General features: G+C 38.0%; 1 protein-coding gene across 1 annotated transcript in view; it reads right to left on the reverse strand.

Moving 5' to 3' along the window:
* Positions 1-2,112: 2,112 nt before the first annotated feature.
* Positions 2,113-17,462, reverse strand: part of CEP89 (centrosomal protein 89) — a 34,615-nt gene continuing 19,265 nt past the window's right edge. The window contains exons 17-19 of the mRNA XM_086469100.1: positions 15,132-15,221; positions 9,796-9,965; positions 2,113-3,100 (exon numbers count right to left, since the gene is read on the reverse strand). Of these exons, the coding sequence (XP_086325226.1) occupies positions 2,863-3,100; positions 9,796-9,965; positions 15,132-15,221 (498 nt within the window). The 3' untranslated portion in view covers positions 2,113-2,862. The remainder of the gene's footprint in view (positions 3,101-9,795; positions 9,966-15,131; positions 15,222-17,462) is intronic.

Consider the following 17,462-nt stretch of genomic DNA (forward strand, 5'->3'; position numbering starts at 1 on the left):
TTTAGTTGCTTTTCGTTAGCTCTTGTAGCAGAAAAAGAATATTTGCCGTGATGGTAAAAAGGCTGCATCCAGTTCCTAGCAAACATGGTGCGTGCTGTGAAATAATGTTTTTCTTTGCCAAAGGTTTCTCTGACAAATGCGTTTTTTCAGTTGGCCTTTTGGAATACCTTCTATCAGCTGTACGTTTTGACGTGCTAACACAGAATTGTTTACACTGGCTAATTGCAAGGAAGCTCTAGTTCTTGTGTCAGTGCTAAATAGTTCTAGTTACAGCCAGTTCTTCAGGGTTACGGAGCCTTCCCTAGTACGGTGCTAAAATGGAGGGTACAAGAATTAATTGACAACTACTTTTTGTAGTGCTGTCTCGATCCCTTGTCCTTTTGCCTGTCTTACAGTAGATTATATAAGCTAACAAAATCTTTTGTACCAGAATCTGAGAAGTAAGTGTTTGTGCTTCTGCTTGGAATTGCAAAATGATTAAAATCATACGACCAGTGGGGAGGAGAACTAAAAGTATTAAATAGCGTTCAGAATACTTGCACATACATGTATGCAAAATGATTACCGCAGTGAAGACGGAAAAATTCAGACAGACCCATCTTTGTAGTGAAAGCGATGCCTTTCTTTTCGCCTTTGATCTTCGGACCACAATTAATCCTTAATTCGTTTTTACATCCATGGGACATCGTGTTTTCTGTTTTCTTGCCAATGCTGGGGAAACTGAGTATGGATAATCTCCCAGGGATTTGATTAAATGTTAGCTCATTTAAAGTTTAACATAATGTTTTAATGATATGCAAATGAAAAAGCAAATGTAGCACTTCTGGATGTAGTGTCATTGTCAAGGTGCTGTCCTTTGAACCGTGTATTAAAACCTTCTCTAAAATGGAGAAGCAGATGTGGCAGAAGTGTAATTCTAAGACATTCCCAGTTTACTTCAGTGGAAGAACAGTTAAGACAGTATTGACAGAGTTCTGAAAACCTCAGTGCTATTTCTAAGGAATTACCAATGTGGGAGCTTTTTTCCCTGTGAAGCTGTTTATTTTTACAAATCTTGAGATGTATTGAAAAGGGCAGTTGAGAACAGATGAGAACATGTAAACCACTTCCATATGCAGTTCAGAGGTTGTATTTGCATATTCAGAGATGCTCATCTTGAAAAATATGACATAAGACTTAATTTTCAAATCCTGCCTTCAAAAACCTGAAAAACAATGTGTATAGCCATGTTTGATGTTCTTGCAGGAAGCATACATGCAGACTGGAGCTTGTGAGAAATGAGAAGGGTGTGTATGTCTATATTGTCTATGTATGACTTGTCTGAAAAAGTATTTCAGACCTTCCATTTCAAAGTAGTTTTTCCAAATTCCGGGAAGACAGGACTCATTTAGCAACAGACCACCCCACTCTACCCTCCCCCGAAAATCCCAGCAAACCCCCCACTCAACAACTTCACATACGAAGTTATTTAAGATTGTGGTTAAAAATAATTTCTGATGTTTTGGTGGTTGTTGTGAGTCACTGAGTCCTTAAACAATCAAGTTGAAAAAAGAGAAGGAAATTTGAAGATGTACCTCTTCTAACTACCTGGGAGGAGATCGTAATATAGAGGTGCTAGTTTTGTTTGTCACAGTCTTAATGTAGCATGTTGAAGCTTTATCTTGAGGAGCTGGTAAGGTTGTTGTACTCATTTTATTCAAAACAAAGGAAAGTAACTAAAGTACGTATTAAAATCCCACTGATTGTAGTGCTCTTACCTACTTGTCTTGGCCTACCTTGGTCTTTGGTGTCTCATCAGGGTGGTATCTGAGTGCACTAAAATTTTGCAAGTGCTTTGAGTGTCTGTAGTGTCTTTGACTTTGCACTGTATTGCAGAAGCTGGCTTTAAAACCACACATACACACAGGGCTGAAAATAGTGGTGAGGTAGGAGGTGCTCTCCCCACCCTCTCCTGAATAACCCTGTTCTGCTGACTCATGGCCTTTCCCTGAAGGACACGCTTCAGGAAAGCAGGAAACTTTCTAGACACAAACAGTATGTATTCTTTTTGGTATTTAACTTGGTTTTCTACTCTCTGTTAACTTTGATCAAAGCCACAGAGATTCTTCATTATTTCTAATATACAACAATAGTTACATGGGTTTTGTATTGTTACAGTTTTCTGGTACCATTTGGGTTTTGTTACAGAAAAGAGTCAAAAGCCAAAAGCTGATTTAACAAGTTGTATGTAAATCCAAAAATAAAGTCACTTCATACTACTACAATGTTGTGAAAAAAATAAACAATTATGAAAGCTAAGATAAGTATGTGTCATAATCTAAAGGCTGGCACTGCTGCAGAGAATGTTTCTGGGGGAAAATGAAAGTGGTGTCTGAAGCTACTGACTCTGAAGTGGGATGAACAAGATGATCTGGAGGTGAGCTGCATCCTCTGCTGGCATCTCGTCCCCTTGGCAAAACTATGGTAGAGACTTGCTGCCTCTCAGGCTCCTGTAAATCTGCTTTGTGGACAGTCGCGTGTTCAGGCTCCACCAGTTGTCATGAGGATGTGTCGGTCCTGTCTGCCTCTCAGTCAAATTTTTCTCTGTGCTTGAGATGACAAGATTTTTGACAGACAATTGTACTGCATTTTGCCTTAACGAGGAATACCTGTTTCTTCAAAAAACAAAGTTGTATTTTAGGGTAGATTTACACTATTGGGAGTACAGCTGGAGAATATGCTTTGTCATTTTGATGACACTAAAACATGAAGTAATTTTGAAGAGGGTAAATGTTCTATTACATCTCGTGGTGTTGAAAAACGTCAAATTCAGGCACTGAATTCTTTTTCTTGGATGAGATGCACAATGCATCATTATTCTTATCACTGAGATTCTTGCTGAATTTCATTTTTAGTAGGGGTTGAAGTTTTCACATCACAGTAGCTAAAATCATATCCGTAAACTAGGTCCTTCTGAGACATTTCATCTAAGTATGGCTCATGAACTGCGACAGTACTCCACATGTTCTTCTTGCCTAGGGATTTATGTAAGAGTTCTCTCATTCTTCTGTTTTCTTTGGACGTGGATTCCCAAATGATTTCCAGTTCCCCTTCCACTTTCCTAGAAAAAAAAATGAAGAGAAATCCTAATTTTAAAAACACTTCTCAGCAGTACATAGTTACAGTATGTGGATAAACAAATTGTAAACTGCATGGATTTAGATGCCTGAAATTATCTGATTGACATTCATTCCTTGCTAAAGGTAATGCTAGAGGGGATGTGATCAGAAAAACTTTTGGACCCGTGTAATAAGTTGGATTAACTCCACGCAGAAGAGCGGTGCACGTGAGATCCAAAGGCTGGGACTGCCACTGTCCACTGAATCGGGATCCGGCGTGACTGCGGTTCTGCTCCCTGCAACAGGTACATCAGTAACGCACGACCCTTCGGCCCCGTGCCCAGAGTTCTGCCTTGCTCCGCTCGGGCTAAAAGCGCCTGATCAAACCCAAGTGTCTGATTGTGCTTAGCTAATGCTTCGTTGTGGAGGTCAAAGAGAAATGGGGTAAACTTTTTTTTTTTTGCGGGGGTGGGGAGGAAAAGATAGTGAAGGACAGTCCTTAAGGCCTTATAACCTGATGGGCCAATTTCTCTGACTGCCCAAGCATAAATGAATGAATTATTTAATGTTTTTCTCAAGAAAAAGGTTATTTTTCAAACATGGCAGCTAACATGATTTAATAATGCAGTGTATTCCAGCCACAGACTTTTAATAAGTTCTGTTTGGTCAAGGTTAAGCTCTTGGGTTTCCTCTGACTCGCTTCTAGTGTATGTTCAAAATACAAAATAATAAGGAAATCAAGATCACTTGAAGTGGAAAGCAAAGGCGTTGCATGGAAAATGAGCACACAAATCAATGCTGTAGACCTCTCTAACACAGTCACTTCAAGGCGCTACCTGAAGCACTTGACAGAGCGAGCCTTTCGCACAAATTCTCCTGAATACCAGGTTCTAAAAATGATAAACAAATCAACGCAAAACATAAACGTGTTGAGATAAAATGCTGTCAGGCTATGTTTCTGGCAAAAGGTGTACACTAGAAAATATATAATCAATATCTCTTAGAGAGCCCTTTGTGATCAGTGACACTGAGAACGAAGTGGGAAAAAGTGGCCCAGACACAGAAGTAGCTCATTTTGTGTTTCACCTTATGACTGGATATACAGATGGAGGATGGTAGAAAAACCTTATTGAGAAGCCTCAAGGTTATCCATATACATATGGCTTAGATGGTGGTGGAGGAGGTCATTATGGATGGAATTAAAGCAAAAGGCGGCAGGTGAAAGCAGTATGGTTGCTAAGAGTAGCCCAAGACTGTGCCTGAGAACACAAGAAGCCCCATTTAATGACTTGGGACCTTTCCATTTCTGCCAAGTCTGAAAAGCTATTGAGAAGCCATCTCTCATTTTTGAAACACCAAAACTGCAGCTGACTTCATTCTCACAAAGTATATTTCTCCTTGAGACAGCAGTAAGAGTGTCTATTACTACCAGTTACTCAGTATATGCTTCAAAATGCTTCACAAAGGTAACTATCATTATCTTCGGCTTACATTTTGGGGGACGTGAGGTATGAAGAGTAAAATTACACAATGGAACTCCCCCAACAAGCTGGTCCTGAGTTTCACCCAGTGGTTGACTCTGGCCCTTTGAATTACTGTGATCTTGGAATGTTTTCAGCATCTTGTTTTTAAATGAACTTCTGTATCTTGATGGGGACAAGCTCCTGTTCTCTGTTGCTGCTTCTCTCCGACTGGAGTCTGCACGCAGTGTGCACAGCACACTTATGCCCTACTATTAATACACAAGAGCTTAGTCTAGTTTACCCTTATGGTAGTGCAGAACCCAGGTTTTATTTCATCTGCTAAGTTCTAAAATGAAGACTTTTTTTTTTTTAAAAAGAAGATTGTTTCATTGTTAATGCTTGTATGAGCTTGAGGCAGAGAAAACTTGAAGAAAGAAGATGAAACTAAAGATCGCTGAGTTCTGAAATGTAGTTTAATGCTGTCAGCATGCCTGGCAATTTTCAGTCCATACATTCAGCTTTATGAGAACTGCATTGATTTTAGAAAAAATAGTTCTAAGGGATCAGTTTTAAAAGTACCCATGTGGTTAAACTTACTTCAGTAGCAAGGAAACAGATGCCTTGAAGAGTAGTGGTGTATCTGAACTCTTCTTGGAGGATTAATTTTTAAACAGAGCTGAGAGATGCAGAAGCTGAAAGTGCTCACTGACTCTGCTTTGGAACGAGCAGTCAAAGCGCGGTGGCGTCAAGGAAGCACATTGCAGATGCCCCCGGCTTTGCACACCACATGCTGCAGTCATAGGGAAGGCGCTTCAGTGGGGTAGAACATACTGCTTCTATAGTTCAGCTGTTTTTTCAGGTGAGCATCCAAGAAGTACCAGTTATGACCCATCTGTAGTGGGGTTTTTTGTTTTAAGATTCTGACCCAATCAAAATCTGAAAGTGCATTCAGCAGAATGGGTTGGGGCAGGGGGTGTTTATTCTTGCTAGTCACAACCTTCTTGCTGTCCCAGGAACCTGGATTACATGGCAGCTTGGTTACCACAGCTGCTGATGGGTCTGTACTTTTTCCCAACGCCAAAATTTCCTTGCTCCCACTTCACTGGGCAATGGCCTCCACTACCCTTCTCTTATGTTTTTCTGGGTCTCACCAGAAATTCCCTCAAGCTCTGCAAAGCATTACTACCCTTGGCCATGGCTACTGTGACACTGCCCTGTACAGACCACAGCCCAATAGGTAACCCTTGCTGCTCCATTGTGCCCACAGCAGATGGTTCCTCTCTTCAAACACAAGCCTGTCACTTGGCATTTAAAACTAGATACTTACTCGGTAGTAAATGCATCCTGTTTCCTGATGTGTTTAGGCAAAAAACATTGTTTGTTTCTCGTAAGTGTAGGCTGTTGTTATGTAAATGAGTAAAAATTAAAATTCCATTCAACCCCTAACCTAGCCAAAATGTAATGTTTTATATCTTGTTGAGAGTAAGCAAAATGTCAAGGCTGTACTGATGTTTTGAGTTCCCAGAAGCAGATTCTGAAAACAGATTCTTCTTTACAAAAGCAGAGCTTTCTGTCCTCACTGAACTAAATTCATTCAGCCTTAATCTCTGAGAATCTTACTTGGGCCGCTGGCTCAAGAATTAATTTACATCTCTCCTGTTATCAGTTTGTGATAAGGATTATGTTTAAATAAAGATCAACAATTTTTATCATGGTTACAATTGTATATGCAACCTTAGAGGTAAGATAGCTCCTCCCCCTTGCCTGTGCGTGGCTGTGAAGCTTTTCTACTGTTGACCCTCTTTTGAGGACAGGTTAAGGCAGTTTCTTTACTAAGGCTTTAAAACCTGCATTTAACATCCGAAGTACAGCAGCTGTAACTATCTCGAAGTACTGTTGCTCTGCAAAAGACTTAGGAAATACACTGTGACACAGAAAACTTGTAAAGGTAAGTGTCCTGTGAAATAAGAGTTGAGGCATTTATGAACCTGGGTTTCTACCCTAAAACCACATTATCAACTTTGTTTGTATCTGAAATGTACAATGTACTTCATTTAAGGAAAGGTATGTGATCATGATGACGGGTAAGATTAAACAATAAAAAAGTCATTATGATTATCAGCTGCCTGAAGAACAGAAAATGATACTGCTTTCTTATCAGTTGCTTTAGGCAAAAGGTTGCTGTCAATTTCCAGTATTCTCCAGCAAAGGCTGTAAGTATTGAGAAGGCTCTACAGAGCAGCTTTGAGGAAGATAAAATCTGCATATCTTTAGAAGCTTAAAAACCTTCTATTTATCAAAAGAACAATTATAGCTATATGTATTTCTTTTTGAAAACCAAGTGGAAAAAAAAAATCTGTTTCCTTGATTTTTGTCATCAGGTGAAAGATGATGCAGGAGGGGAAAGAATTTCAAAGGAAAGTCACCTTTTTATGTTTTATGAAGCCTGTGTTAGTTGGGATGTAGACTTGTTAAAAACAGAATGATGACAGAAGAAACAAAAATGAGGAAGCACAGAGATATCACTGCTGTGTCTAAACAAACATTAATTTTGGACATGCTGCCACTGTGCAAAGTGCCATGGAAAGAGTCCTGACCTGCGACCAGTCGGGTTTGCTATAGTCCTATTCAGGTTAATAAGGCGAGGCTGTTCATCTCTGGTGCAGGGTCTCACTGAAGGAACTGTGCTGTTCCCAGACCTGAAGTGGTATCTTCCCTTGTTTTACAAGAAAACTTACCCCCCAACAATAGATAAGGTAAACTTTTATGATCAAGAATTTTGTGGCAGCAGCTAAGTCAGACTTGGGATGATTTACTAACTCCACTATTAAAACTAAATGCAAGAGCAAAAGCAGTAACATGAAAAAGTTTTGTTGTTACCTACTTATAGTGCTTTTGACTAGACTGACTGTGGTCAGTGCCTTTAAAATAGCTTAATTTGTTTAATAGTCTTCCTAAAGAGAAACTGTAATTTTAATAAAATACAAAATCAGCTATCCAAATAGTCAGCATACCTTCAGCTACATTTTAAATTAAATGGGCTTTCCTGCTTAAAATGTGGCATGTTACTTTGATTTTCATTACTTAAACACCAAAATGAGAGAATCTAATATACGAACATTCTCATCTAATATACTAATATTGTATGTGCTTACCTTAATATTTATACAGGTATTTTGAACTGAAACATCATCAGCTAGACAGTTTTCTGGACTATAAATTTACTGCATAAACAGCTGGTGGAAATAAATGTAAATGTTTGGTACTGTCCTGGCACTAGTGACTTTGGTTGCCAAGCTGCAGATGACTAGCAACATCTAAACTACATGTCATTTTCCCTTCCTTACTCCTGTGACTGTGTGTAGGGAAGGGAGAGACAAAATAATAAGCCTTATAAAACCAGTAATACACAAAGCTGACCAAAATATATGTTTAATTTCTAGCAGATAGGCATAACAAGAGTACATACGTAATTGGATTACCTTGGGAAGCTACTTTATATTACTGTTAAGACTTGAGATGGATAAAGGAACATCAGGAAACTAGTTTATATGAACAGTATCAGCCATGGTGTTAGTTGGTTTTATTGATTTTGTTTTATAAGAATAAAAATATATTCTTTCTCATATAGATGTAGTATTTAGCTGACTTCTCAGTGATGTTTCATTTTTTTTAATATAGTTTTTAATACAGTTATCAAAGGAAAATAGCAGATGATGAGATGAACCAAAATACAACTTGAAAGATGAACATAAATATTTTTTACTTTCACAGTTGTTCGTTATATTATACTCTAATAAATGCTGTTAAGGCTTAACTACCACCAGAAAAAGGCAGTCACCAGTTACGCTGTTCATTAATGTGGGAGACCACAGAAACACAAGACATCTCTTTGTGAGGTTCATCTTCTGCTTGTTTCCATAAACCATTTTTCTTCACTATCATATTGTTAAAGGGACTACTGTGTGGTAGTTCCAGGTGCAGATCTTGCTGCTTAGAAATTAGTTGCAAGTATTAATTTTGTGTGCTTACTGAAGAAAAATGAGTCAATTCAGACTGAAGAGGAAAACGTGATTTAGTGTAACTTCTGTATGGAAAGGGTAATGAATTATTTGATATGGCTGTATTACATCATCTCATTTACCTGCTTTGGGGCTAGAGACATGAATTTTGAATGATCCATGTTATGGGACTCTGAACTATGCTTTATTCTACTTGGAAAAAGCCCTCTATTTAACTAGCTGTTCTCTACTATAAAAAATTACAACATGAGCTCAGAGGTATGAAAAGCACTTAATTAGTTAAAAACCCTAAATAACTATTTCCAGAGAAATGTGGAATAGTCAAAATACTGTTTTTTCATGCAAATTTTAGAAAGGAGTGGGCTGTTCATTGTACAATTCCCAGCTACTCACACTTGTTTAATAGCACTGTGTAAAGTAATTGAGAGGAACTGTGCTGATATTAGGTAGATGATACCAAGCCCTGGTTTTCTATTGTCTTTAAATCTATTATTTCACAAATGGCAGAGACGATTTGCAAAATGACTGCTTAATTACCTCTCTTCAGTTGTAAAACCTTTTCCCTGTATGCTGGTAACATGAATGTGCTGTGAAGCTTTCCACTACCAGAGGGGAAAAATACCTTTAAAGGACTTTATATTAAAATGATATTTCAACACTGACAGTCATAATCTTGTATAAATCTGTTAAATTATCTTTTCATCTTTTTATTCTGCATGTAGCCAATCTATGTCACTTGTTAACAGAGCACTAGGGTAGATTCAAAAGGAAACCCATCATATGTGTACTCATTAGATTCCTTTAATTTCCTACTATTCTGAAACCTCTTGAGGGTTGTGGAGGGGAAAGTGTTCAGCCTTTAGTAGAAAATGCTATTAAATAATTAACATATGTCTTGATGATTTATAGACACACCCCCCGCCAGTCATCAAAGACTAGGCTCAAATTGATACTCTTCTTAAGAAGAAGTCTTAAGAACAGCAGTAGCCATCCAGAATAAATTCCTCCTTCAAAAGGTCTTTCTTGGAGCTGGGAATTAAGAGGAGCATTTCAGCATTTTCAGCATAGCTAAAACATGAGTGAGAAAAAGATACTGGAATACACCAGATGAGGCTCTGAGGAAAAACAAGAGCTTGCAGCTGTGTGCTGTTGCCTCCCCCACCCCTCTCACGTCAGATCGAACTGAAGTGCTGCTGCCTGTGCCTGACTTACTTTTTCTGCTGCAGCACATCATCGAGGGCTTCCTGTTTGTCTTGCAGCAGATGCTGGAGGTGCTTCATTTCTTGCTGGTACTGAGCAGTCTTGCCTGCAAATTCTTTCTCCTGCTCAGTCAGCTTGAGACTGATATCTCCAAGCTTCCCAGCTGCTTTCTTTTTATATACCTGTAAGGGTTAAAGATAACAAGAAAAATGTGATTACAGGACAAAGCACTACCAACAGCTAGAGATACTAACTTACAGTTTAATCTTCACATCAATGCTGCCTTGCTTAAATATGTCAGGTAAGTTGCACTATATTTTTTTAATCTATTTGTTAATTTGAAGGTATTACACTTGTACTTTGTTCTACGCATAAAACCAGGGTGTATGGTGAATACCATACCGTATGTTTTAGGAGGGAAAAGAATTAGCTACAAAAACTGGGTTTGTTTTCCAAGATGCAAAGCTATACTTTATAGCACACGTTGCTTGCCACTTGTCCAACAGTCATTTATCAATGCACACCACGAAAAAAGTGCTTGTGTTCTGTTAGTTGTTTAATCTTAATACTAAAAGGAAGAAAAAAGCGGCTTCATGTTTTAAAATACTTTGTTGCTTCACATACTAGTTCCTTCAGTGAAGCGCAAGTGATTTTTTGCCTCTTTTCAATAATAACCAAATACATTGGTCTAATCTCAAAACGAAGAAATCCTTTTTGTACAAAGTGATTTTGCTTTCTGAAATAACTTCCCCATTAAATTACATAAGCACACAAGGAATTGAAAACCATGGCTCGTGTATTGTTACACATTTCTACCTGCTGCTGCTCTCAACAAAACCAACAGGTATTGTGCGATAGTAGCTTTTTCTCACAATTACAAACAGAATGCTTAAACTGTTATTGTATCTGCAGAATATGATGTTTGATACAGGACAGAGTTTTGGGATGGAAGCACCCCCCTTTAATAAAACTGCAAACTACTTAGTAAAGCTTTTAAAATACTGCTATTTGTGTCTTCTTAATATAAAGTTGTATCTTCATCTGAATCAGAGCAGAAAGTTTTTAGTATGCATTTTGGGGGAAGAAAAAAACAAAACAAAATGCATTTTTAGGTATGTGCTGCAAGCTACATAATCCTTTTCACAAACTGTTTCCTTTTTAGCTCTTGTAAAATGTGTCACGTTGGAGTTTCATTTTCTGGCGGTAAGAGGATAGTGAGAAACAATAATATAGAACATTAGTCATTCAGTATTTAAGGCTGACTTCCATAGTGTTTTCTTTTCCTAGCTTTGCCCTGTCAGTTCTAAAAAAAGAACTAGAAGCCTGCAAGTTAACCAGTCACATCACTCAACTTTGTTACATTCCCGGAAAAGTCTTCAAAATGCAGAGTTGGATGTTTGTGCTTGTAATGCTATGGAAGGATAAAGGCAAACTTCCTTCTGAGCAGGTGGTTGCTTAGAGCTAGCCTAGAGGAAGTGCAGAGCACAGGGAAACAGCTGAACTTCCACCTCTGTCAGCAAATGCCTCCTCCAGCTCCAGACCCAGAACCTGAAATGCTCCCTTTAGGGCAGGTGCCTAGAATTATTTCAGAGAATGGGAGAGAACTTCCTTTCTCTTTTAACATGTACAAGGCTGATAAAGCAGTCACTGGTATTGGTGAAATCCATTTTTTTATCTAGTGGTCACTGATCATCCAGCTAGTGGGAGGTCTGCGTTTCAAGCTGCATTCTGCCAGAGATGCTTCAAGCCTGTGGCTCCTACATATCCCATAGCTGCCTCTGTTGGCTTGGCATGCCTGCTCTTCACTTTCCAAAGGAAGCTGTGTCACCACATGTGCAGAATGGTTGCAAAATCAATGGGGCACAAAGGGCAAAAGTGCAGCACTTTCTGACCTAATGAAACTAGGTATTGGGGATACACAGTCCTGATCTTGCTCCTATGACTGACTGTAACTAAGTCTATTTTAAATTCATCAGCTATCTCAGCAGAACTTCAGCAGGATGGGTGAAGAGTGCCTAGACTGCTCCATACTTGCCTGTGGGAGCCTGGCCAGGTCAGGGTGGTTCTGGGCACGCTGACACCTGCAGCTGCTGGCACTTACAGATCCTTCACAGCAGGCTACTACCTTTGAATTGTTCTAGACAACCTCCTATTAATGTTCTCTGAGGTGAAGCAGGTAGCAGTAAACAGACTGGAGATGACGACTTTCAGGAGCAGGATGATAACATGTAGCTGCAAGTGGTAATATTTTCCTCTAGCGCTGAAAAGGGTAGTCCGCCCAAGGTCACGGCATCACAGCTATACAGTAAGCACCCAACATGAGGAATAATCATGGATGCAGCAGCTGGTACTGAAGAGGATGTAACTGACACTCTGCTAAAGCAGTTTCAGGAAGGTATACTCCTGGGCATCATAATTCTTTTACACCTCATGTACTGCTCTTTTTTTTTTTTTTGACTCTTTGGAGAACACACTGAAATAATGCACTCTTCCATTTCCCATCCACTGCTTAAACAGGATTGACTGAGACAAAAGCCACTTGCCAGAGATGTGGAGACCAAAGGTGACTTCTAGCTGCTGGTCATCCTCACAGATACCTCCCAAGAGTTAAGCACAGTGATTTAGATGAAGCAACGAAAAATTAATCTGGTGTGATAGAGACAGTGTCTGTTGCTAACTAAAGCATATTCCAAAATACCTCTAAAATGAACACATGGAAATCGGTGAGCAGACAGTAGCTTTTAGCAGAGTTTATGATACTACCCCATATGCTCAAAACAAGCCCTACAGTCACACGGGGTAGGCAATGCGTTATCATTCCGTCTAGTTTCCTAAAAGGACCTGGTTTCCTGGGTTCATTACAGAGATCTTGGGAATAAATGGTTTTGTAGCAATGGTAGAAAGATAGGTTCTGCTCAGCAGGTGGTTTAGAGTGCCTGAGATACATGGGCAAAGTTACTGAGGATATTAATCTCTTCTCTGATTTGTAGCAGTACTTTTGTATAAAGTGGCAGAGTACGCAAATCATCTACCTGTAAGTTCACAGTTATGACTGAGTAGAGAAGTAGGAGGAAACTGAAACAGTTTCAGACAAAAGGCAGAGTAAATTTGGGCATGTCTCTCCTGTGCGTATAGACCATCTCAGGTATGTGAAAGAAAAATTTAGTGGAAAGAACACTTGTTTCTGATGATGTTAGTTCTGACTGTAAGGAAGTAGTTTTAACACCAGAAAACTTCGCTTCCTCGAGTTCTTACCATGGATCATCAAACTGCTTAGTAATTACAATTGTGGAAGTACAGAGACTCCCCAAGGCCTCCCAGTCAAAGTACTGCCTCAGATTATTATGCAGACCATGGCACTGAGTCAGTATCACCAAGTTCTCAGAGTCAGCTGGACCAAGATCTCTTTTCAAAGCTATGCAAGCATGTGCCCAGAATACTGGTATGGCTGCTTGGATTTCTTTACTTTGGCTCTCTCCCTCTTGGGATCTATTTACTAGTGATTCAGAAAGTGACCCTAGGTGGTGTGTGTGTGTGTGTGTGTGAGCTTTGTTCCCTCCAGTCTAACTCTGTCTCACATATGGCTTCTGCCAGTGCCTCTGCCATGGAATTAGTGACTGCTCTTCACGAAGCTGATATGCAGTGTTTTATCAATTGGTAAATTTTTAACTGAACTATAAAACAACCTAATTGCAAACTTTAACCTTTATGAACTTAAATGTGCACACAGTATGACAGATAAGTATTTTTGTTAAAGCATAATAATGTGGGTGAATACCAGCAAAATGACAACATGGTATTGTGTTGGTTCTTTTACTAAAATGATGGTGGTTACTATCACCTGATCCTGAAGTTACAAACACTTTTAGACCACCACCTCATTAACTGTGAATAGAACAGATATTTGAAGGTTATTTACTGTTTAAAATCCCCACCCTGTTTTTATCAAATACATTGTCACTGTTCTTAAAAACATCTGATGGAGATCAGAAATGCTCTGTGTATATCACCTGTTTAAAAAAACCCAAGAGTCCCATTACAAGCTAGTTCAGATTTGAGTCAAATCTTTTCTGATGTCAAAAGGGAAATAAAGTTGCATTAAATATTCTGCTCTACCGTCAGATTCTTCAGAAAAGTTGTAAGAATTACAACAAAGCAGCTTGTAGTTGAATCTTAGGGGGCCACCTAAAGAACAGTTTTTAAATAAGCTTTAATATTTTTCATGATTCAATATGCCTGACATAAGCTAAAGTATATAAAAGTTGAAATGAATCCAATCTGTTTTCAGAATTTAAATACCAAAGTAAATTTTATTTCTTTAACATAGTTCCTGTGCAGAATTTTTGTATTTTTCTGAATATTTGTATTCAGCCTATTTGATACTGCTTTGTCACTTTCTAAATTTCATATGGTTGTACTGATAAGCCGCAAAATTCTTTGAACAGTGAATGACTTTATAAAGTTTGTTTACAGTAATTGCTAACTCCCTAACTGAAAATGGGTATTTATAAAAAGAATCACTTTTAATTTGCTACCTAACTTGAGCATATGCAGTTTAAAATATGTAATAAAGCTGTGTATATAAATATTGGCAGGGTTTGGGGTTTATTTTAGCAACAACCTGTTATTTAGCTTTAAAGACTTTCACAGCAATTCTGTGTTTAATAACAGATCTGCCAGATCTTGATTGATCCCCTTCTCCTTCCTTTTTTTTTTTTTTGAGATTACAATAAAAGCAATTACAGTAGCACCAAAGATGTTAAAACATAAAATTTTCAAGTGTATTTCATGCTATAAGCTGTTATACTGCAGTTACACACTATGCTTTGTATTTGTTTAGAGAGCTGTAAAGATGATCTCTAATGTATTCTCTAATTAGATTAGATGTTCAAACACATCCTCTGAGTTTCTAAACCTCCTACCCTATGGCCATGTGAAAGTACTTGATAACTGTGCACTCAAAGTAAGTTTTTAATTCTTCCAAATCTAACTGTAAAGGACTTCAAGTTGAAGCATTAGTACAGGCTCAAAAAAGTAGGACAGAATAATTGGGTTACACTACAGAGCAAAAATTAAATACAAATAAAGTATATTTTTAAATTCTTTTTACAACTAGTCATAATTCTCCAGGTAACGAAGTAAATGCGATAACCTGGCAGACATGCAATGTACAAATACGATGGAAAAAGATATTTGTGAAAACGGTAATGATGATCTATTTTGCTTTTTAAAAACTCCTGTAAAATAATCCATCTTTCATAAAAACACTAACACAGATTAACTACTGACTTTTCTCATTAAAAAACCAAAATATTTTACATAATATTTAGGTTAAAAATACCGCTTACCTTAACTTTTTCTTCCAGTTTTCCTAAGCGTAGACTGCCTTCTACTATTTTGTTGAGAACACCATGATTCTCATTTTCCAAACATCTGGCCTGCAAACACATAGTATACATAACTAAATGTAATCATTACTTTAGACAGGACAGACAAAATGCATACTCTGAGCAAGACAAAGCTGTTCAGACTATTGGGACTCAAGCCAGAAGAACCAAGATGGAAAAAAGATACTGAAAATTATTCTAATAATGGCCAATTAATAGTTTGTCAACTGACTACAAATACTATCTCACTAAAAAATAATACCTTGAAACAGTTTTATTCTGAAAGGATCATAGCCCAAGCCCAACCAATTCTGCATATTTTTCTACATATATATGTAGGCATCCCATTTGTATGCATGCTGGGTCAGATTTAGTAGTCTGGTCTCAAAAGAGCCCTTGAAATTGGGAGGGGTTCAGGCAAGGAATCCAACACGTGGCTTATGAAATGCTTTGTTCTTCTAACTGTTTCCACCATTTCGTAAGCACTACATTCTCTTTCAAATACAAAAAGTAAACCAAACAAAAACTGTGTAAGCTATAAACACGGAAATAATTTTAAACTATGAGAGGTTTCAACTGTTAAATCCACTGAAAGCATTCAAGAGAGAAATAACCAGGTTTTAGAATCATGTAGCAATGTCTGACCACTTTGAACTATCCATGTCACTCCAGAGACACATCTCTTTTCACAGAAGTCAAAATTAACCAGCATCGCAAGAGTCTGTGAGCTTTGTGATCAGTCAGTGACATTTTGATTTACTGTGGGGTGGCTGAATCATACAATACAATAAAAGAATCATTTTGACAGCTGATAACTCAGGATTACAGTTCATCATCAGTGCTGCACTATGAAAATTGTTTTAAATAAATTTGTTGCTGCTTTGTTTTACTGGATTTATCAGTAGGCTGTCACTGTTCCTGGAAATAGTAAATTTAAGACTATCCATTTATTTTTGTTGAGATGTGATTACTATGGATTTTTTTTTTTTTAATCCTCATTAGGTAAGAACACAGGCTAATTTCTTAGAATGCTGTACCCTTTCTGCTCTTCCTGTTCTTCTGGATTAAATCTGCATAAAATGAATTCCAATACTTTAATTCAGTTAGTGAATTAAAAAAAAAATAGGGCTAGGGTAATAGCAGTAGCTGAACTGAGTAAATAATATTACTGAATTTTGAGGTGGGGGAGTGATAATACATTTTTAATTATAAGTCATGTTCAGTAGCAGCTCTTCATAATCATTAGGGTCTGGCTTTAATTACTTTATTTGTTTTCTAGGCCATCCCATTAGACAACCTTATCAGATTACCTGACTACAAGATACCTTCAGTCTAACTTTCTGCCAAGGTAGGTTTTAAGTTTAGTGATTAAAAGTAGGAACAGGTTGTTGTGATTCGGCTCTACCAGGCAGCAAAGTCAACTGGATATTTAAAGGTTTACTGATACCAGATCACTTCAGAAAAGTTTGTCTCGTAGCATCTCTGCTGTCAGCCCAGACACAGCAAATTCATAAATAAAAAAGGCAAGACTTGTGTGCCGTTTAGTATCTAAGCCACAAAATGGAGATATAATAGTCAGCAAGCAAGTATGTATCATCATACACATACACAAGAGAATGTGATCTAAAAGGAAGAGAAAAATTCTGTTTTGCATGACAGGACTAGCTTCTAATTGCTGGAACAGTTTATTCCTGTCTAAAGAAAGACAGGCCACAGCTGACTGCATTTTGGGCTGCTTTCCACAGACCTACTCTGAGCTTTACGCACACGCATGAAACTTAGTTTTCTGGTGTGTACTTTCAGGTGCAGGTTTCAGAAGGGAAGAATATGATGTCAAATATTGCACACTTGCAAAGATAAAGTTCACGCTACCTTTTCGTGACTGAAGTTCTGTTAAGACATCTTTCCTTCTGAAACACGCTTTTACTGCTAGAAGTATTCCGAATATCTACTAGGGTATTATTAAGCCAAATGGCACACCTTGTACTTACAGGCAATTCTGGATCTCTGTGATATTTCTAATGTGGTATGCTTAATATTTGAAAGTAGATGCACCAGAGATTCAGAGGTAAGAACCAGTTCCCCTCATTCCTAAGAGACATTTATTGTGTCTAGTTTCACAATCCTATAGTCCAGTTTGCAGTGGACAAGGATTTGAGTTGGGTCACGGTACCTCTTCTAGAATTAAGAATTAACTGTTATAGAATCTTTTTACCCAACACTGATGATAACCTTTGTCTACTACTTGAACAACAGAAGTAAAAGCAGCTTTATTTTAACAAAGTTTTGTGA

This window comes from Leptosomus discolor, chromosome 8 (genome assembly GCF_034619465.1).
Source record: "Leptosomus discolor isolate bLepDis1 chromosome 8, bLepDis1.hap2, whole genome shotgun sequence".
NCBI classification, from domain to species: Eukaryota; Metazoa; Chordata; class Aves; order Leptosomiformes; family Leptosomidae; genus Leptosomus; species Leptosomus discolor.